The sequence below is a fragment of the Fundulus heteroclitus genome, chromosome 16 (assembly GCF_011125445.2).
Source record: "Fundulus heteroclitus isolate FHET01 chromosome 16, MU-UCD_Fhet_4.1, whole genome shotgun sequence".
NCBI classification, from domain to species: Eukaryota; Metazoa; Chordata; class Actinopteri; order Cyprinodontiformes; family Fundulidae; genus Fundulus; species Fundulus heteroclitus.
The window spans coordinates 10,685,847-10,709,416 of NC_046376.1; the positions used below are offsets into that span (position 1 = coordinate 10,685,847).

At 38.4% G+C, this 23,570-nt stretch overlaps 1 protein-coding gene across 3 annotated transcripts in view; it reads left to right on the forward strand.

Moving 5' to 3' along the window:
* The window catches only part of asic2 (acid-sensing (proton-gated) ion channel 2), a 516,811-nt gene that overhangs the window by 488,545 nt on the left and 4,696 nt on the right, over positions 1 to 23,570 (forward strand). For all 3 annotated transcript variants that reach the window (XM_036147764.1, XM_036147763.1, XM_012851411.3), the window contains 5 exons: positions 7,140 to 7,290; positions 7,626 to 7,682; positions 16,565 to 16,718; positions 17,581 to 17,672; positions 19,116 to 19,195. In XM_036147764.1, coding sequence (XP_036003657.1) covers positions 7,140 to 7,290; positions 7,626 to 7,682; positions 16,565 to 16,718; positions 17,581 to 17,672; positions 19,116 to 19,195 — 534 coding nt within the window. The remainder of the gene's footprint in view (positions 1 to 7,139; positions 7,291 to 7,625; positions 7,683 to 16,564; positions 16,719 to 17,580; positions 17,673 to 19,115; positions 19,196 to 23,570) is intronic.

Sequence of the window (23,570 nt, forward strand, 5' to 3'; positions counted from 1 at the left end):
TGGCAGCACCGAAGTTTGTGCTGCAGAAGGCTGGGCAGCAGGTGGGGAGTCACTGTAGATGTTATCCCATCCAGATGGGTTGGATCAGATGATTATTTTCAGATTATGTGTGATGCCACAGTGAAACTAAGGAACAACGGGCATCTTTCCTGTGTGTTTCTATTAAATTACAGTATTTTAGCTGAAACATATCAATACCAGCTTCACAGTGCAAAGAATTAGAGAGGATTGTTGAGTTCACTGCTCTGAAAAAGAAAACAAAAGGCTTTTAATACGGAACGTTTGCATATGTCCTACAGTATGAGGGTTCATAATCACTGATCAGTCAGTACCAAGATCAGTTTATTCAAATTCAGTAATGCTAAAGTATATGGGAAGAGAAGGGATAGGGCCTCCTGTCTTGTCAAAAGCAAGACTAAAGGGTATTGCATTGTGTCATTATAGGAATCACATGCAGAAACAAAAGGTTGGTAAATCCAACATTAGTGGAGATATAAATGAATAAGAAAAGCAAGTGTTTTCAGCATATTCACAGAGACGGAGAGGGGCAATAATACACTAAAGCAGTTTTTAAGTAATTCCAACCTGTAAAGGTGAATATTTTTCATTATATGGACTAAAATACATCTTAAAGCCATCAAACCCGCCTGGGGATTGTTGCTCATTCAATGATTTTAAGTCTGAATGGAGCCGACACGCCGCTGCTGTGTGTGTGAGTGGTTACTGTTAAAATGAGACACATTCTGTAGGCTCTAAATATTAAAGATCTGTGGATCAGGTTGGTGGCACATATATAGCACCTTATCATTTGTCTTGTAGTCTGGATCGATGCGATTCGTTAAAAATCCACTCTACCTGGACATTTATGCTGAGTTTGGAGTGGCCAAAAGTGGCTTTACTATATTGATAATGCTGTATTAGTCTGATTTTACAGTTTTTAAATGTGCTTTGCAGATAAACTTTCCATTCACAGTTAGGGTCACCTTAATTGGCAAATTCTCTACTAAAATGTTTAATTTAGAGCTTTTAAATCATCCCCTTGGCAGAATTGTGGGTCTCCAAAAAAGGAAAAAAGAGGACAAACATAATTTTAAAGAATTGTACACATTTTAAGAACATAATTGCTGGGGACACTGGTTAGCGAGCCAATTTGTTGCTTCTAAATTTAAGTTTCTCATTGTTTTTTTGTGTTGTTCTTTAAAGAAATCGGAGTGCATTTAGTAGCCTCTAGTTAATTATAATTAGAGGCAACTAAAAGGCAGATTTGTGGTTAAACCAGATTTGGATAATTCCAGTGAACGGAGATCCATTATAACACTTTTTGGTCTGTGTAACTTTTAATGCTGGTGGGGAAAAAAACTTACCAATTTCACTGCTATTTTCGGGTTTAGGCTAGAAGTTGGTAACAGATGAGTTGCTGAAGTTCAAACTAAGTATCACTATGGGGAAGAAAGGGAATTTCTATTTGGTCTAAGTATTTTAGAAAGTGCTGATGTACCAGGGTAGGTTTACCAGCTTGTTTCACCTTTTACCAGGGAATAGGTGAAACAAGAGATGCGCATCAGGGATGTGAAGCAGACAAATCTGCAGCAACTGTGAGATTTTCTCTCGCCAGCCTGGATCTGAGGCCCATCGTTAAATCTGCGCGATGGTGTCTCCAGTCCAGTCCTGCTAGGGTATCATCACTACCGGCACTGTTGGTAAATAACAAACCCACAATGTGCCCACAAGCCGTACACGATTCCTCTTTGTGTTTCAAAGTCAGACAAAATACACCCAGTGATTAAATCATCATCATCTTAAAACAAATGAGGTAATTCACTTAGGAGTGACATCTATTCAATAAAGTTTAAATGTGACCTTCCTACAACAGAGCCCAGTGTGTGGGAGTGATAAACTGTTAGAGAGGAGGCATGTCCAACAATGGGTAGGCCCCCTGGGTAATGAGCCTCTCAGGGTCTCTGCTCATCTGCCAGCCCTGTTCCGTGACTGGCAGGGTGTAGACAAGCCGTCCTCTGCATGCCTTCTGTGAAATCGCTGCCCCTCTTAACAAGCCTGCATAAAAAGGGGGAAAAAAGGCACATTGTACTCCGGCTAATTAACGCGGAGCCAGACTTTGGAGCAGACGTCTGGGAAACAACATGCTGCAGGTTTGCATCTGTCTCCTCCAGCTCCAACCTTTAGTGTTTTTTGCCAATTAATCCATAAAATTAATCCCGACTCTGATGACCGCGAACGGATCTGGTACAGAGCTCCTAAAATGGCCGTGTGGCACACTCTAGAATGAAATGGTGCAGATAGTGTGCCTGGAAAGATTTGTTTTACAAAAAAGATTGATTTAACAAACTTCACTAGACCTACATCAAAGCAGGTTTAATCAAGTGGGCCTCCAGCACAAAACTCGGGGCCATCAGAAAGAGATGAGTCCTCACACAGCCGTTTTCTATTCAAGCTCTCAGAACCCAGAATTGGCTTGCTGTAGGCTTTTAAATGAAACTAAAAGGGCATGCTGTTCCTGTTACAGGGAAAGTCATTCTTTACATGGAAAAAAAAACATCTTTATTTTTCTAGGAAGAGTCTTAATTCAAACCCAGGGTCTTTGTGTTGCCGGCTAGCTGTTCAGAAACACAACACCAACACATAAGGGTGGTTTTGCTCATACCCATTGTCCACAATTTGCATTTCGGCTCACCCAGGCAGCGCTAATGGGATGACCTCATTGTAACTCACGCTGTTATCTACTTTTTAACAGCGTCCCTGGTTGGCAGAGCTGTATGGCCTAATTAAAGTATCGCTCTGGTATAACAGGGGAATGGAGCATTGATTAATAACACATTGAGTGGCCCACAAGCCTCGGCTTTTATTAGATAACACCACAATCAGGTCCACGGGTCTCAACATAGTGAAAAGTGATATTGAGCGCCTTGGATTATCTGATTACAGAGAATTAATCAGATCTGGGATCAGCTACATCTGACTCTAATTAGGGCAGAAGTGAAGATTAGGTGAGGTGTGAAGGTGATTGTAAAGGTTAAGGATTGCCAAGGAGCACATTTTTTTTTTAGGTCTCTGACATAATTAATAGCTTCTGAATGTCAGTATATGGCTTTTTCTTGCTGCTGGCTTTGAGAAAGGCATATTTAATTATTACAAGAACCACTTTAGCCACATCCAAATGGCTTAAGGCTTCTGGACACCGAAATGCAACTTGGATTAAGGTGAAATTGATTCTCCCACTCTTGTGTTGCTAAAATAATAGTATCGTCCATCTTGCACCGTGAAGCAGAGAAGCAAGATCACCTAGAAAGAAAGCCAAGGCTTCAAATTCTGTCATCACCAACAAGAAGAGTCGAGCCAAGCCTAATCTGGCAGAATGTTCCATTTGTAACCCCCCATACACACACACACACACACACACACACACACACACACAAAGATCTTTTGGCAGAGCAAGCTGACTCACTTGGGATGCACTGAGATGACAGCGAGGGAAACTGGGAACAGAGGGTGATGGATGCAGAGCAGAGCTGGACCTCGATGCCTGTGCTGTAGAGCAGATGGGCCTCCATGCTGCTCAGCCCAGTGTCCCTCGTTTCTCATCTGTTGCGCCATCCTTCACAGCCACAGGAGCATTTGTACGTGCTTTGCTCACTGTGTGTTGGGGGACTTCGCTGACAGGGTCTGGCTAACTCGTCAATTGTTTTCTGCAGTGCCAAGTCGGTTTTTGGACTCTTCTGCTGCCATGCGGTAGTTGGAATTCAAGGACTAATGATTTGGTTTTGAAGAGCAGCGGTTTGTAATTTCCAAAGCTCTTCAGTGATTTCTTTTCCCCCCTTTTCCTTTGTGTTGCTTTTGTTTTGAATGTCCTTTTATACACGCTGTTGAAAGCCAATAGAGTTTGTGCGGTTTAATCATGTTTAATCAAACTTAATGAAGAATCCATAAGACAGTAACGACAATTTGGCTTCCTCGTTTGGTTTCCGACTCTGCTGCAGGTTGCCAAACTGGACAATAATGAATTGTAAAACCTTGTTTCTTATCCCTCTACTTTGCAGAAATAGGCACTTAAAAGTCTGGACCCGAACTGTCAAACTGTAACAGTTTATTTGCCCCAGCTGTTAAAACTTTTAATATTCGGGGGATTGACTGATAGCTTAAATGTTACTCTGCTACCTCGACACATATTTGCACACTTGACTGTATCTCCATTTGCACAATTCACTGCATATTTCCATCTTTGCGATATTGAGACATGGGGACAGTGCTGCTTTTCTCATTTAGTTTGTATTATCTTCACTGCCCTGGGAATCTCTGTATTGCCTCCAAATGTCTGCATGTTTTGTTCTAATACTCAAACCCACCACTGTTTTCTGATGTATGTACATTTCGTTTTGAAATCCTATGTATTGTCTATTTACTATCAGATTACCAACAGCAGAGTTTACTTTCTGAAAGTTTATAGTTTTTCCTAATTGTTTTCATTCTCTGTCCTGTGAACTTAGGCTTCTCAACTGACTTAATTTCCTATCTTTTATTAATTTGGATGGCTGGATGCTGACTTTGGAGAGACAATATCTCATTGAAACTAATGTTTCAGAACTTGTTGACCTGCCAGGCAGTCGCTTTAAGAGGAACGAAGCAAATTTCAATTGAAATTGTTGTCATTTATTACAGCTTCAACCTAATGTTTTTACCATTCACCTATTGTATCGCCATTAACACATTTACACATTAGTTAACAAATCAATGTAATATCACAAATGTTGGGCAGCACAATGACATAATTTTTTTGTGGAAAGATTGTGAAATAGAATTTTTACTAAAACCTTTCGGTCTTTGTACGGTCTGGGAGCCGGCAGCTAAAACACATCCTCATTAAGATAATAGAGAGACGGACATTTTATCATCCTGTAAATTCCAGTTAATAAAAATCCACTTGAAATCACATAAAAAACTTTCTTTTATGAGTAAAAATACTGATTTATAGTTAGGAGACTAGTTTGTCACTAGACAGTTATAAATCAGTTTGAACAGAAATCACTCGTGGGCCTCTTCTGAGCTTATTCTCAGTTAACTTCCTACAGACCTGAACCAAACAAAAGGACGCCACATTTAGTCCCTCTGCTTCTGAACTCTCACAACTTTCCCATAAATGACAAAATAATAATATTTCAGTATGCTTATCATAGCACTACAGTTCTTTGAAAATTGCATTCTATTGTTTCTTTTCATCCAGCATTAATTCTGTTAATAAATTGCTTGTCTTTTGTTCCCTTATTTTTCTTTGAAGCTGTGTAAATTACTGTGTATTAATGGTGCTATAAAACTAACTTGCCTTGGTTATAAAATATATACACGGGAGAATTAACATTTAAATAATGGAGATGGTGTCGTTATTGTTGGTCTTCTATGACAGGGGTTTCCAAACTTTTTACACCACGGGTCAAACTAGCCCAATTGAAGGCACTTGTGGGCCTTTTATTTCCAATAAAAATGTAAAATTGATTTATTGTGAAATATTTGATTTTTATCTGCTCAGCAATAAAGCTAATATTTAATATTTGATTGAAACAAAGTAGAAAACATTAAATTATTGTAGGTCCATAATGTGCTCTCAGATGTTTGTCTAAAGGAGGGAAAGGTGTTTCGGTTCCCTAACATTTTGGGTGGAGTGTTTTCCATATAACTGGTAAAGAAATAGTTTTTGGTCTGTTCCCAACCACAAATAGAATAATGTTTTCAAAAACACTTGCTCTATTTTCCCAAGTTAAACAAATGTCTGTTCTTGAGAAGATATTGGCTGGATATTTGCAGCCTACTTTTTATATTAACATGAAATGAAATACAACACGGCTAATAAAAGAAAATACTTAAGTGACTAAATATCTACATTTAATATGAAATAAATTTTTCATTAAAACCCTCAGCTTTCAAAAGTTACTATAGGTGTCCATCTGCTTCTGTTCCTTTTGCTGGAAGAACCGTTTCTTCCCATTGTTGACCTGCGGTCGGGGGCCACAGTAAATTATTCCAAGGGCCACAAATGGCCCCCAGGCCGCACTTTGGAGATGTTCTACAAGATATATTCCAATGTTTTAAAGAGAGGAAGACAACATTGATAAGATAAGAAAATACATTAAGGATAATACCTTCAAACTGTAAATCAAGATTAATCAATCATTCATATGGCCAATTTCTGATGTCTGTTTTTTTTTATATATATAAAGTTTTAATCTGTTACTAAACTGACCTAGTTCCTGAAACATGAAAATAAAAGCACTCAGCGTAAGGGTCTTTTTTCTAGCCTTCTTTATTATTTCAGAAGCAGAGAAAACCTCCTGCCAAGTGTGAGAGGGGAGTTACAGTAAAAAGTATTACTATTATTCTAAAATACAGAGAAAGTATTAAGATTATATTTAAGTTACTTTTAGCTTCTAAACTTTGTGATAAGCACAATTAGTGTGATCAGCATTAGTAGCTGTAAATTATGTATTTCCTGGAGATTTTAGATCCTCATCAAAAACTTTAAAAAAGTCCAAAATGTTTCCAATGAAACAAGTCTGGCTTGTTTCATTGCAGTTGGTGGCTGAAGGCTCAAAGGACATTTATACAATCTTTGGCTCTAAAAATATATATATATTTTTATTTTCTGACTGACCAGACACCAGTCAAGCTAAAAATCAACTGTTGCCTAAAACAGAGATAGTATGCTTTCATTTATGACAGCACAGTGCTGTGAAAACATATTTGCCCCTTAACAGAGTTCTTCTTCTTTTTTTCCCCACATGTAACAGTGTTTTAAGTCATTGAACAAACTTCAAGCTCAAACCAAATACTTCCCGTGGATTGCCATTTTTCGCCTGTCTCTTAAAGTTTAACCATAAATGTGAGGTTTTCAGGGCTTTAGATGTTCTAGGTTATTCTGACCTCCAGCATGAGCTGTCTCTGCTTTAGCTCCATTTTGAATTAGCTTTCCAAAAATGTGAGTCATTCAAGATTTAACAAGGAGAAAATTACTTTCCCGTAAGGCCAAATTGGCATGGAACAAGTTTGCCTTAATAAACAAAATCTTTATTTCTTATTTTTTGTTTATTGACCATGAAAGTTAACTGAGCTCCCACGTCTCTTCTCGCCCTCAGCTGACCTACCTGCCTCCCCCATGGGGAGAGTGTGAGTCCAAGGCTCTGGAGTCGGGCTTCTTTCAGGTCTACAGTGTAACGGCCTGCAGGATTGACTGCGAAACGCGCTACATTGTGGAGAACTGCAACTGCAGGATGGTGCACATGCCTGGTGAGCACCCTTGTTGTACTCTGTGATGATTTATTGAGCATGCATTCATCAGCTAGAGTTTTCAGCAAGGTTGCAGTATTTTCCGAGGGATTTCCCAGCTTCATATTGATATGACGAATCAATACTGGATTAGTTGTTGGCATTATAAAAAAAAACAACAAAAAAAAACAGGAGTACAAGGTGTGCCTGGGAGGTACAAGGAGGCCGTTTCTCACGGAAGATCTAATTCTTCCGCCTGTTTATGCTCAATGTTTAAGTTTTCCAGTAAGCTCATGTCTAAGCACCAGCATTGATTCAATAGCTACTGTAATGTACATTATTTATTCTGTTGCCAGGTGACGCCTCCTACTGTACCCCTGAACAGTACAAGGACTGTGCTGAGCCTGCCTTGGGTAAGTCATTCTTGGACACCCACACTCATGAATATAAGTCAAAAAGAAACATATACTATGTCATGATTTATGCATGATTACAGCCTCTGCAAAGGATTAGGCCGAACCTGTTTTGGAGATGAATTTTGAGGCAGAGAGAGATAACGTTAAAAGCCCTTATCTGGTAAATTATAACAAAATGCTGCAAAAAAACAACAACAATCTACAGTTAAAATGTATTCCTACCCTTTTCACTGTTTTGTTTTATTACATTCTGCAGTATAATCAAACGGTACACTAATAAAACTATATTTGCTAATTCCATTCACCCCTGCTAAGGCACATCTGGAGGTTGCCATCTTAATCTTTCCACTTTTGTGTGAAGCTCTCAAGTCTGTAACCAGCAGCAAGAGTCGACAGGGACCAAAGTGTTAGCGTTCAATTTAATGTATGGATAGGGGGATAATACATCTCACTGCCTGGACTGAAGTAAGTGGATGGAGACATGTAAAAGATTCTAGCGACTTTAATCCTTCAGATTCAGGAACTCACAGAAATGGATACGAAATGGACCCGTGTGAAGTTCGGATTTTTAACATACGCAAACAGGTTAATAGGCAAATACGCACATACTGGTCCGCACTGCGCTGGATCGGCAGTAGGTCGCTACAAACACCAAGGAACTAGACAAATAAACAGAAATAGTTACATTAAATACGTTGAGCTTTTAGGGATGAATCTAAATGTGGATTCCTGGTTCAAACTGTGAAATATTTTTGAAGCAATAAAAGCGCTCTACAAAGGTGAATCTTACAGATGTCATCGACGGCACAGTTGTCAGGATTTAAGTCTGTTGGTTAATAATGAGCTCAAATAGTTAAAAACAAAAAAGAATGAAGGAACCGACATAAAAAAATGACAGTAGAAGCAGCAACATTTATATGGAGAAATAAAGAAAGCCTGCCAAATGAAGAATGAACAAGCTGTATAATGAGTCTCTAGATGGTGTCACCTTCAATAAAAGAGGAAACAAATGCCTCTGATAATGAGGAGACTCAGGCTGATGGCTCATTTTATATGGAAAGGAGCAGAAATATCACCTACTAATTATCATTCTTCGGTTTTCCACTTGATACAACTCGTGTAAGTTTGCCAATCCATGTTGTACCTTTTATATTTAACTCCTAGCATTTTAAACCATATGTTTGGATAATGTTATTATTAAAACAATTAATTAAAGTCTATTTTGGACAAATAAAGAGCAGAAAGCTTTAGGTGCCGCATTTATTTAAGGTTATTCCATGTGGCAAATCTCAAAAGTTTCTCCAGTTACAGGATGAGATATTCTAAATTGATATATTCACAGAGAAAGATGCTGGAAATATTTGGAGATTGAGTTTTACATTCATAAAATTAGGGTAAAGGGCTGCGACCGACCATGTAGCCACAGCTGTATGATGTGTTTTGTCATGATTTTTTGTTTTTTTGTTGTTTTTTAATCAGTGAAAATTGACAGAGAATTTTTTATTTTATTTTGATTCTAAAATGTTTGTGTAAAAACAAAAACAAACATTCTAAAGTCCTGAATGAAAGGGAGCAGAAAGAAGAATGATCTTATGTTATCTGCCCCCTTCACCTAAAACAATATATGTACAAAGAACTTAAATTACAAAATCATCAACAACAACAACAACAAAACAATAGGCATTAAAATATCAAAATACAAAAACAAAAGATAGTGAACTGAAATATCTGTCCTCCAAAACTGAAATACACATTTTACTTTAGGTTGATTTTCTGTTTATATTTATAAAACATAACATTTTAAATGAATAATAACATTAATAAATAGTGATTGTGATTCTTCGGTTTCTTTATTCACATTGTTCCATAAACTGATTCCATTCACAGAAACACAGCGCTCCGTCAGTTTTGTTCTACATTTGGGTTTTTTAAATTAGAACTGCTTTCTCTTTTTCTAAATCTTACTTGAATGTTTAATGGTACTATGCTTTCATGTGCTTTAAACATTGTTTGTGAAATACTATAATCTACTAATTCATTAAATTTAAAATATTTTAACTGAAGAAATAGTGGATTTGTTGCCTCTTTATAATGCTTTCCAGTTTTTTGTTTTATGCAAATTGATTGAAAATGTGTTTTACATGCATTTCCCCAAACTTCTACACAATCGGTCAGATATGGAACAACCATAGTGTTATATAAAATATGTAATGCTGTCTTTTCTAATGAATCCTTTACTTTGTGCAATATCGAAGCTGCCTTTATTTTTTTATGATCTATCTGTGATTTCCAGTTTAAATTGTCATAAAGCATGACACCCTTAAGTTGCTGTCTCCTTGGAAACAGGTATTATGTTATAATAACGCTTCCATGTAAGTGAGGGAGTTTTATGGCATTCTAATTGACTTTCCACCTTAACTGTGGTAAAGAGAACTCTGTTTTCACTGGAACAGCATTACAGAATGCTGTGATTAGAGAAAAAGATAAGCCCTCAAACATACGGTTATATTACATTTCAGAATCTGCCTATAAGCAGTAGTTTTGTTGGAAATAAACCCACCAGTATATTGGACTTATCGAGTGTTTAAACGAAGTAGCAGGTTGTAAACCTTCCATCTGAAAGCGTAATCCAAATGTGTTTTTTTGTGGCACAGAAAAAGGGAGTGTTCAATCAGCTCTAGTTTTATTTCAAATCAAATCAGTTTATTCATATAGAGCCAATTTACAACATATCATTTCAAGGCCCTTTAGAGTCAATTCAACCAATTCATCCAGACTAATCATCCTATCTAAGGAAACCCAGCCGATTGCACTCAGTCATTGACGTTGGCATTCACTCCTGGATGAGCTTGTAGCTTGTAGCAACGGTGGACAGTCGCTTTCATCGTGTCGTTGGCTTTGCAGCAATCCTTTATGCCGAGCGTGCATTTAGCAACAGTATTTGCGTTGTTTTACCAACCGCCACTCCTGCAATCTTTGTCTTTAATGCAAATGGCTGCCTAACTGTAATCTTTTTAAAGCGCTTAGCTGTGTCAGCATCTAATCTACTTCTCAGTGTGCCGATCATGGCATTTTTTGAATGATCCATATCTGAATTGATGAGGAATCTCGACGTTCAGCACCTATGCATTTTAGAGTTAATTTTAAGATTCTTTTTGTTGGGTTTTCAAAGCTTACATGGTTTTGCCCCATCTTACCTCTCTGAGCTGCTTCACCTGTACTCACCTGCTCGTTGCCTGAGGTCAGCTGACCAGCTGCTCCTGGAGGTACCGAGGTCTAAACTCAAGCTCAGAGGAGACAGAGCTTTTAGCGTTGCTGCTCCTAAGTTATGAAACAATTTATCCACTTTTAAACCTTGCCTTAAGACATTTTTATTCCTTGGCATTTAACACATGTTGAGACTTTTTACTCTTATTCCTTTTCATGTTTTCATCTTTTGTTCTTTCCATTTTGAATGTTTATTGATTGTCTGTACAGCACTTTGTCGCAGCTACTGTTCTTTTAACGTGCTTTCTAAATAAAGTAGTAATTGTAGTAGCAGTAGGAGTGTTGTAGATTTACTCCCACGTGTTGTGTCATTGACATCGATTGTGAGAAACAGTCATGTTTGCATGGTCAATTTTTAGCAATAATAACTTTTTATCTTGTGCATGGTTTGTTAAACTATATTATTTTATTCAGAGAGTGAGGCTGTAGAGCCTTTTTGGATTCTGAGCAAAAGTATAGATAGATGGCCCCTAATATAGGAGATGGGGACAATGCCAGCAACACCTGTGATGTGTATGTTTTGACTGAGAGCTTAAACTTTAAAGCTGTGCATGTTTCTTGTGACACATTATCAGAACATTAAAGCTTTAATAACCTAATCATGTCCACACTGGAGCTGCATATTGACCAGCAGTATTGGCCTCAGACTCCATATTAGCTGATGTCAATACTGAAATCAGTATGATTAGTATGAGAAAATAAAACATCCCTATCCAGATAGCCTAAATTCCCTTAACCCCCGGTAGAAAGTTTTTATATCACAGTAGGGTTGCAGCCCTATTGAGTAAAGTAACATAAACCACAAGTTTACTTCACTTTTGGCAGACTTGAAGTGGGCTGATGAGCTGCAAGGCAAATTTATTTATATAGCACATTTCAGTACAAAGACGATGCAAAATGCAAAGGATCAGGCAGAGCGATACAACTGGCAGCATCAACAAAACTTGAGTCTGATTTGTATCGCTTGCAGAACATTTCCAAGTCACCTTTCAATTTTACCAACATGCTTCTTTTGATATTCATATTTTGGAATGGTCCAACCAACTGGATTCTGATGGGGGGAAGGGGGGATATTAGTTAAAGCTAACCAAATGCTAAATAAAAAAACTGAATGCTAAGCTAATAAATTGCTAACCTGGAAATTCATAGAACGACCTTGAATAGAATTCAAACTCCAGCTTGCTACGGAGGCACAAGGCGGAGATGCTTTTATACCCACAGCGGCAGAGCAGCTTACATGTTAGTTTCTCCAAGTGATGTCACAAAAACCTTTGAACCAATAGTAATATTGATTCGAAATTCAATGAAAAAACGTGTTGAACCTTTGGTGGGCGCCTCACTGACGGTTTTAGACACAAAAGCAGGATTTCAACAAATATGCAGTAATTTGTAAAATAATCACCAGGATATGTAGACAACACCGTATGACCAACAAGTTAACAGTTTATTAGCAAAACAAAACAAAAAAAGACACTGATTTTGTGGTGAGTTACCCTTCAAGTTATCTATGTCCTCTGACTTAGTAGCACCTAAGCTGAGAAATCAGCATCAAACTTAACGGTCACTCATGAAAATGCAGATTTTTAATATCCACTAGCATAGCTTTGTCAGTGTTACACCCACAGTTGGTTGGAAGAATGGGGTTACATAAAATTAAAGAGTTTAGATGGTAAAAGTGTTTAAAAGTTTATTTGTAAGGTTTTAAAACAAAGAGAGACAACGTCCTACACGTTGTTAAACCGGAATGGGAATTAACCGTCTCATAATAAATAAAACGGCTTCCCAGTAAAACAAACCCAACAACAACAAAACACAAAGAGGGAGAACAGCTAAGCTCAACGTTTTCAGGTTTACAGAAAACAAACTAGCAAAAACTGATATTTAAGTTGAGATTAAACAAACTGAAAATTATCAACCAGTCAAAAGGCAAAAGTGACAACTTTCACAAGGTTCCCAAACCACTAGTTATTCACAAAATCCGTAACCAGCACACTTATTCTATCAAATTGTGCTTTTTTTTTAACCAGAAAGGTTTCCAAAAAGCCAAAAAAAAGGCAGTCGATACCAAAAAATATCTTCAAGCAATTGTCATCAAAGCTCCACACTTCCATACCATGAGAGCATTTAGTGCACCGTAATAGAACTGACCGAGCACTCTGAAACAGGAAATTGCTCTGAACAGTGCAGGAAAGCAGACATTTCTGCTGTTTGCCTGCAATTTGCTCCATTTTGGGGGGGGGGGGGTATAAAGCTTTCGAAATCTCTACACATTCAGCTAATCTTGGATCATGGAATGCAAATAAATCCTTGTTCAATCTCCAAGTGCTAATTTGATACACTCTCCAGAGGATGCTGCACGCATCAAAGTTTAATTGTTTTTTTTATAGTTCTGTAACTGTGTCGCTTAAGTTCTGGAAACAAACCTTTGTTTTTTGTAAGTGGCTGCTGCATCTATTGCGTTCGAAAATCTTGTTTCTCTCGTCTGTTGAGGAAATGGGTATCAAGATGCTGCACAGATTGCAGTTTCTGCTGCAGCTGCACAATAGTCAGTTATTTGAAGATTTTGCAGTGGTTTGGCTATATCAGTAATTCTTATCCAGTAAAGTTGTTTTTGTTTTTTTTTATGAGTTAATATTACAAAATAGCTGGGAATTAAGTTAGCAAAATTGGAATCATTTAAATGACCTAATGCGTAACGATAATTTGTTCTAAGTGAGAGGAAATGTGTGAAGAAAGTGGAGAACGGTTTCGAGGCTCGGACAAAGAATCAATCATTTAAATGCACGGAACACTGCTCCCATGATTCCAATAACGCCACATTTGAATAAAAAATAATCTACCACTGTGAGGCTATATTAAATCCTCTCTCTCCCTTACATATCTTGCATGGCCCTGACAGCTATTATTGCACCGTAGGGGGGAATCTGCCTTTTGCTCTGTGATCTGCAGGCCTGCCACAGAGCTGCTTGAGTGAGGTGCAGCCCTGAAAGCATTAAACCGTTCTGTTTCCCCATTCAAAGAAACAGCCAAGGAATTTCCTGAAAATGTTGAAATCCAATAATTTATTTTAAGCTGCAATGAAAAAGCGTCTCAGTAATGACATCTATTTAAACAATGTTAAAAAAAAAAACTCCCATTTTAGGAAAGTGGTTTTTGAACTTCTGATTGAGCTGTATTTTCAAAGCTTGTGTCTCTCAAAGTTAGCATCATGGCCTTTGGAGAGTTTTCCTATAGGAGGCTGTAGGCATCACACGTGAACATCCGCTGAGGGTCTCCTCAAACTGCCAAAGCAGAGCCCTGAACGCAGCTTCCTGTGGCAGAAATCTGCTGCTGTCAGGGTGAAGGCTGTTTCAGCTGAAGCTGCTGGAGGGCATGTTTGTGTTCGCAGCTTTTACATTCTTTCCGTCTGTGATGCAGACTATGACTTACGCTGTCGTTAGAGCTTCTGTGGAGCAAACATTTACACGACCTGAGCTGCTGTGTAAAATGGGGCAGTGTTGAGCAGTCATGTTGGCTCTCCCTCTGTCCTCGTGTTGTTGTTGTTTTTTTTTTTGTTTTTTTTTAATGCGTAACCTTTGAATTCAGGTGGAATACAAAAGCAAAATGTCAGATCCCCTTGGCTTTCTGACGCTTAGAGCATGCAGAGGCAGAGAGGAGCTACTTTAGTTTGAAACTGATCTGTTTTTCATGTTTATCCCGGTTGTAAAGGGAAAAAAAAGCACTAAAGTACATTTGGCACTTGACGGTTTCCCAACGAATCATCTACAAGAGTACGACTTGATTTAGAACACGCTACCTTAGCTCAGTAAAGTTTTTTTGAGAAAGAAAACAAAAGGCAAATTAATATAATAAAAGTAATTAACAGCAATTCGATGTATTTATTGTATCAGTTATTAGATTCATATTGTCCCCCATCTGCCAGGAACGTCTGGGTTATTTTTGACAACGCTTCTAAACGTGATAAACCAATTAGCAATGTTGTCAAGGCAAGTTTTTTTTTTTTCCATTCTGTCAGATCAGTGAAACCAATGGCTACTTTCCTCCTGACCAGTTTGAGACTGTTTTCCATCCATCAGGCGTTTGCAGACTGTATAAAATGCAACATCTCACCTCCTGACTGGAAGCGAAGGAATAAAATCACATCAGCCCTGTAGTTTTAAACCTTGTACTTCCTCTTTATTACGGAATTCAGTTTCAGACTTTTATTGCTAACTTTTAAAAGTCTTGATGGCTTGTCACCGCTCTACCTATCTGATCTTCTTCACTATTACAATCCTGCTGGGGCGCTTTTATCACAATCCCAAAGATCAAAACTGATAACCAGAGGTGACGGGGCCTTTTCTAGGTTCTGGAGCTGTCGTGGTTTGTGGCAAGCTTCTGGCCCACATGCTAGAGATCTCTCTGGAGACAGCGAATGCAGTTCAACAATGTTATTGAAATACAAAGGAGATGTAATGGCTGGTCCCAGGGGAGTCCGGTAGCACTGAATGCTGGATCGCTGCGAGAAAAGAGGTGAGAGATGGGTGGCAGGCACAAATGGCCGATCTTGAGAGAAGAGTTATAAAGGTGGATCTTACAGGTGATTAATCTGTTCTGTCCTATTCAATCCCTGAAAGAAGCAGTCCGCCTTTGAATAATCAGTTGCTCAAACAGCTGATTGATTCTAGTCTCTGCTTAAATTTCCTTTCAGTGACTTTCAACTGTAGTTAAACGTGGCATCCGTACGTTTGCTCTGTTACTTCTGATCATTTTGCTCGCTTTAGTTGTTTTTTGCTCTGTATTGCCCTTTAGTTAACTGTGATTGTTTTGAGATGTGTTATAAAAATGTAGTTTGACTTGACTTCATTATTGTAATTGCCTCTAGTATGATATCATCATAGATTTTAATTGATGTAAGATGACTTTGTATGTAAAATGTCAGAATATTCTGGCTGCCTTCTTCAGATATCCAACTTCCAGTACAAAACTTTCTACGGTCATAAAATCTAAAAGTTTGGTACTCAGTTAAGTATAACAGACTTGAGGCTATCTTTATTGTTTCACTTTTGGGTCAGTTTCCATTTACTTTAGAAACTCTCATGAAATATCTTTTGAATATGTCATATCAAATATAAAATATTATTTATAAAAATGTCACATTCATGGCATGACCCCAGTATGGTCTCAGCTGACAATTGATCTTATCACATAATTTTAAATTAATGTATCCGTTGGTTGACTTGGTAACGACCTTCCCTTTGACTCATTTTGTTTTTTTATTAGATTTTATTATCAAATCTTGCCCAAGGTCCTTTTAAATAAGACTTATTTTTTTCGCTTTTATATTTCAAATGTCTCAAGGGTAGAAGGGCTTAATAAAATTTGCTCAGTGTCAGCATAATATCCATGACTCCATCAGAAGTTCCAAATCCTAATTAATAATGTGATGAAAGTTTGGACAGTTACTGCCTTTTAATGTGCATGAGTCATAATATTTATGACGCCGTGGATGGCAAAGACTGACTCTGTCTAAAATGTTTCCCCATCTCTGTCAACTTCATTCCATCCATCTACAATTCATGTCATCTTCACCTCCCACATTTCTGCATGGCCATTACCGTTTCTGTCCAAAGCGAAACTGTCAGCTGTGGAGAGCAGCAGCTGCATGTGCAGGACGCCGTGCAACATGACGCGCTACAACAAAGAGCTATCCATGGTCAAAATCCCCAGCAAGACGTCAGCACGCTACCTCCAGAAGAAGTTCAACAAGTCAGAGAAGTATATCTCGTAAGTGGTTGTGTTTTTCTATCCATGTGTCTGCAGCAGATCCTGCACAGCTTGTGTAAAAGTGATGGGCTTAAATAATGTATTAGCTAGTAACAAGTGAGAGTCTGATCTCAGGTTTTCTGACTATTACAACCTAGCATTTTGTTAATAAACAAGTTCTCAACTGACTCCCTTTGAAATGTATGAATGGAATCTAATAATTAATATGGAAAATGCTCTGTGAGACAACCAAAACTTAGGATGATGTTTGATTAACTAATCCTGCTTTAAACTACTCCACAACGTCAAACCTGGCCTGTCTGCAGTGTTCTTTGGTCTCTGTTCACCAATGTTCCTTAAGAAACCTCTGAGGCCTTCACAGATGGCAAGATTTTTACTGAGATCAAATTACAGACAATTAAATTAAAAGTGGACACTGCTTATTTAATAATCAGTGGACTTCTGAAGACATTTGGTTGCAATTTATTGTACTTTGGTATATACGAATAAAGCCAACTAAATAGAAATACACCTGACATCTTGTTTTTAATTTAGCTAAAAAAAAAAAATTAAAACATATTGAAACTTGAGTGGATGGTGGCATAATGTAGAAAATAATAATTAAAAAAGTTAATCTAATTTAAAAAAAGAGCTTAAAAACTTTTGCAAAGCACTGAATCTGTTTACTCCTCATGTTGTTTACTCCAACATACATAAGACCAAGTATCAGGGGACTTTTACTATCTGCAGAGCTGTTGCTACCATCACATTCCCACCCACACAGTTGAAAACTGTTAATTATTGTGTTTCCTGCCCACTGATGACCTTCACTGGGCTTCATAAGACAAAAAAAAAAATCTGACTAATTTTTCACTTTTCACAGAGACAACATCTTGGTGTTGGATGTGTTCTTTGAAGCTTTGAATTACGAGACCATCGAGCAGAAAAAAGCCTATGAGGTGGCAGGCTTGTTGGGTACGTATGCCTGACCGGTCTTCATTCACCAAACGTGGAATCATCCCTCATTCATTTGTTAATCGTAGACTCGCAGCTGATGACTTTTGTTGGAATCAATATTGCTACTTATCTTTTGAGTTAGACAGCTTTCCGGGCATGTGAGAGGTGTGCAGGTCTAGAATTAACCAGAAAGGGAAATGTTGTCTCTGACAGAATAAAGGTTCATAAAATCCTCACTCCGACCATTAACGACATGGCAACATGTTTAGATGAAACACCACAACATATCTGTTTGGAGGTTCACGATACATGTATTTCTGTATAACTGCGACGATTCTGGCATCATTCGAACATAGACTGAGCCAGACAAAGAACACATCAGGTACATATGTTCTAACCTGACCCTAGCCAGATGGATTTTGCTCCACCTAGCTTCACTCACATCCATCTGGGACATCTCCCACAGAGAGTGATTTCTCCAACCAATTTTATTGTCCAGCCAATCAGGGCTGGAGTTTCATAGATGTGACGTAGTGGAGAAGCGACCGTGAGACTGTTTTGATTCAGACAATGGTGGCTTAAAAAAAAAAAGTTTCGTTTTTTTTTCCTGCGTCGCTCTCATCAGCGTCACGGGTTAGCTTCGGTATGAGTGGTTGAAATAGCACATCGATAAAGATGACAGACAAGTGGCTTGTCCAATCACATGCAAGGATTTTTGATAAGGCCCAGCGTTCTGAAACGCTCCAACCTTAAATGATGATTAGTGATTAGCCAGCCATAAAACGGCAGCTAAAAAAACTCAGAAAAACTCATTGAATGTCAGTTCTCTGGGGCCTCTGTTACTGTCACACCTAACAAGACACCTTTCGAGCGGAGTAATGCGTCAAAGAACTCTCAATGAGTAAGAAATTACCTCCATTTTGCCTGGAGAAGGAATATAATGTGACAAACAGACCCAGATAAAAGCAACTTAAACTTTAAAACTAATGGAGGACCTATATTACGATTTCCACCGAGCATGGTGAGAAGAAAGTTTAGGGACTAATATATAATATTATATATATATATATATATATATATATATATATATATAACTGCAGCAGAGTGTCATCTTAAGAAAGCTAAGTCTTTTTCTCTATTCTTCTCTCTCTCGATATATATCTAACCTTTTTTGTACTTTTGTACACATTCTTACCAGAAGTAAATTGATAGTGGTTTTGTTTGATATATTTAGCAGCCTTTCTCTGCCTGCTTGTTTGAAGCACTGCTTAACAACAAGCTAGTCTAGTTCCATTTAAGAAAATAAATAAATGCACTTTTCCATTCGTAGCAATGATTTTGTGATTTGGGGCCATGTGCTGCAAGCATTTTTACAAGGGTCTTATTGTGGGGGATGAATGAAGGTCCATCCAGGCTAAAAGTTTTTTTTTGCCTTTTTTGTGACTCTGTATCTTTCCACAGGTGACATTGGAGGACAGATGGGGTTGTTCATCGGAGCCAGCATCCTCACCATCTTGGAGCTTTTTGACTATGCTTATGAGGTCAGTGCCATACCAGTCTTTATAGTTCTACAAATGATGTTTCCACAAGATGTTTTAAGAAAACAATATTTAAAATTAAGGTACATGAAGTAATAATAATCTTCAGGGAAACAACAAGTCTAATAATGCCTTAAATTTGTTGTTGAGGAGGATTCTATTGAGCAATCACTATTTCATTGAAGTATGAATGATTTCTGTACAGCCCTTTATGAAAAGTATATGCCCCTTTCATTCGGTTTTTGCTTTTTAGTCACACTCCAGTATGTCAGGTTATGAAATAAATTAACATATTATTCAGACATAACAATAAATATTACATAAAGCAGTTTTCATCCAGTGGTCAGTTGGCGAGAGGCAGGGTGCACTCTGGACAGATCTCAAAGGGTCCTAAAAAGCACAACGTTAAAAGTTAAGAACAGATGGGAAGCAAATTATTTGACATCTGACTGGAAAGAATTATAAAGAAATTTCCAAGGCTTTGGGAGTTCAGTAGACTACAGTTACTACCCTTATCTCAGGAGTGACCAGACTACCAAAACTATTCCCAGACCAAATCACTGACTGATCCAGGAGGTCAGGGGGGAAAAACAGTTTTGTGACTTGCCTCATTTAAGTTCAGTGTGCAGGATTCAATAATTAAAAAGAGACTAGGCAAACCTCCAACATGTTTGGGGACGTATGCTGAGGACTGCTGAGACATGCGGAACTGACAAATCATTTCAGAAAAGGAACATTATGCTGTTAAATTATGTGGTAGTTTGACGTTTTTCTGCTTTTCTGCTTCTTGCTGTACCTCACGGAAGCATGAAATCTGCACTCTAGCAAACAATCCTGAAGGAGGATGTCTGGCACATAGTCTGTGACCTTAAGCTCAGTTAAGCTTCGGTTGTGCAGCAGGAACATGATTCAGAGAGCACCGAGTCCATTTTGAAGGGTTGATAAACAGAACAAAATGCAGGTTTTCAGTTCGATTAAATATTATTTGTGTAGCACTCATTTCCAGCACACGTCAACTCAGTGCACTTTACAAAGTCAGTTCGGTCATATACAGACAGATAGCTTGAAAAGGTTTCTGTCAAAGGAAACCCAGCAGATTGCATCCGGTCCCGACAAGCAGCATTCACTCCCCCTGGATGAGTGTGTAGCATCAGTGGACAGTCGCCTGCGTTGTGTCGATGACTCTGCAGAAATCCCCTCATACCAAGCATGCATGTAGCAACAGTGGAGATGAAAATTCCCCTTTAACAGAAAGAAACCTCCAGCAGAACCAGGACAGGGGCCAGTGTGAACGGCCATCTGCCACTGACCCACTGGGGGTTTGAGAAGACAGAAAAAAACACAGAAGCACTGGTCCAGGAATACTTTCTAGATTAGAGAGGGTAATGGCAGACTTGCTGCATAGGTGGCTGTGTCCCAGAAAGAAACACAGCTAAGCAGATCAGAGGATGAAAGCGAGCATGTACAGATAGTTGCAGTAAAATCTCTGCCCACAGTTATGGTTTTGAGGTTGCATAATCAAAATCTAGCTTTAAAAAGGCCACTAATGCTGAAATCTCTCCAATGTGGCAAAATTAAAACAATTCTGCAACGAAAAATCTATCAAAATTCTCAGACTGCGATATAAAAGACGCACAATCAGTGACTGCGAGTGTAAGGGCAGTTGTTGCCACAAAGGGTGCAAAATAAAACGTTATATATTTTGGGTTATTACTTTTTCACGTCGGTCAATACTGGTTTGGAAAGCTTTTTTCCCCCCAACAAAATATAATCATCATTTGAAATCTGCCTTTGTTATTTAATGTGGTTATCTTTGTCTGTTAAAATATGCATGATGCTCTGAAGCATGTGACTGTGACTACAGTAATTAACATTTTAAAAGTCTGGAAATTATCAGCGGCCTATTAGGTTTTCAGAAGAAGATGGGAGGAAAGTCCTGACCTAAATGCCTAATTTCAGTCTGGGAGTAAAAGTGGGGAAGTGAGATGAAGTCAACGCTCTCAGAACCACCTTTGGGTGAACCAGCGTCTCACACACCAGTTCACAGCTAACCAGGGGGAAGGGAGCGCCTTACTTCCAAAGCTATTGTTCACTGATGACTTGTGGGCCCAGTTCTTCCCCCCCAACCCCTGACAGATCAGTCTCAGTTCAACGGCTGTTTGGTTGGCCTTGAAGTTTCTGCATGGGCAGACACCTTTTTGATCTGGCACTGTTCCCTTTTGGATTAAAGCTGGATTGAGTTACTAATACACAGGGGAAGCCTGCACCACATAAGTATGCTGGTTCGAGGCAATGGAGCCTCCACGGTCTGTGAGGGGAAAAATAAAAACACTCTTAGACAAACTTTATACAAAATAGACGAAATGTAGTCCATTGAAAAGCCTTTGAGCCAGGAATACGCTACCACTACCTCCCAATTTACGGATCCCTGGACTCTCATATGGACTTGACCCATCATCCCTCATATCAACAGTGGACGTCACTTCTAACGGTGGACCATTGACGGGAGAGTTGGATTAACCAAGCAGATGTAAAGTTATGGACCAGACATGCAGCTGGTTCATAAACAGCCAGGAATGAATTGACCTTAGTCCATCTCTAAAGAGGTTTAATTTTGGGGATCTGAAAAAAAAAATTTGGGTTACACTTTATTTGAAGGGGTGTACACAAGACTGACATTACACTGTCATAAACATGACATAACACCTGTTATGAACATAAATGACTCTTTATGAATGTTTAGGACTGTTGTCATTAATTGTCATTTGGTAAACTATGACACTATTAATGCAACGTTGACATTGTTTAAATTGTCTTTATGACAACTTGACATTAACAGAGACAAGGTTAAGTTTAGGGCTTGATTTGGGATTATGTTAAATTAAGGTCTTAATTTGGGATTAGGTTAAAATAAGGGCTTCATGTGGGTTTTGTTAAGTTCAAGGGCTTGTCATAACAAAGACATTTTGAACAATGTCAACTTTGCTTTAATAGTGTCATAATTTACCGAATGACAATCAATGACAACAGTCCTAAACATTCATAAAGAGTCATTTATGTTCATAACAGGTGTTATGTCATGTTTATGATGGTGTAATGTCAGTCTTATGTACACCCCTTCAAATAAAGTGTTACCAAAACTTGCAAACTAATAGTAAATAAAGGTTTTGTTTCATGCTTTAAGGCTTTAAGGTATATAACCCCTTCATTAAAAAAAACACCCATCCTTCACATCCAAATTTTTACATAGTTAATGATAAATTTTAGGTTTTCAGTCAACTGTGGGTTATTTGAAAGCTTTCTTCATTTTAAAATGAGCACGATGCTAATACTGACCCTACTGAACCTCTTTTTTTCAGTCCTATCTGCAAATAACCTGAGAAAAAAGGCTTGCACTGCTTGCCCCTGATGTTTTGGTTCTGTAAAATGGGTTGGATTTGTGATTAGTGTCTGAGAGGAGGCTGCAGTAGCGTTCAGCAGGACAATCAAAAATTCACGACCACACGGCTGCTGGACGGCTGCTCTCTCATTAAACATGAAAGTGAACAGAGTCCAAGCAACCCATAGCGTTACTTTTGAGTCAGGGATTTTAAGATGAAAAAGTCCATCTAACAGTAAACGGAAAGCACGCTTCTGCTGTAACTCTGCACAGAGGTTAGTGGCGCATACTTATGACGTCACCAATCAGTAACTCAAGCTTTCCTAAAGAGACGGCAACAGTTATTAGTACAAAGCACTACAAACAACTTACTTTGACTAAATCTGCTGCCATCCTACAGTACGTGTGTTTAAAAGGACCTTCAGAAAGTCAGGTAAAGTGGGCCAAGGTTCAAGCAAGTGTGGTGTTGGATGTACCGCACTACTAAATGGAAAAAGGGATGCATTTGTAATTTCGGTTAGGACATAAGGCCAGCAGGAGCTTTCGTAGCGTCCTATTTCCATGATTCATCTTTCTGGTTCTCCTGTGAGGAGCTGAAGCACCAGCCACAAAACCAGCAAAACAAGAATCACTGTCTCACTCTTAAGAGCAGATAAAAGCTGGACTTTCTTTAGCACTAAATGGCAGAAAGGCTCGTGGATTGTAAATTTCCATTACCTTTTCTCAACTGAACGCTTCTCCTGAAAGGCTCTTGTGTTGCTTCCAGCGGCACATTTTCCTTTAAAAGCACGTAATTGTCTCCACTTTTGTGAAGTTTCAAAAAATTCAAAGCCAAAGTAATTGTTTTATCATTTTTGCTTTAATTTTAATGGCATCACTAAGTCATTACTATTTAAAACCCTCAAATCAGCAAGTTTTGACACTCCAAAGCTAACCGTCAGAGCTATTATGTTGAATCGTACCGGAATGGTTTGTTGCTCTATATACCATCCACGTTCA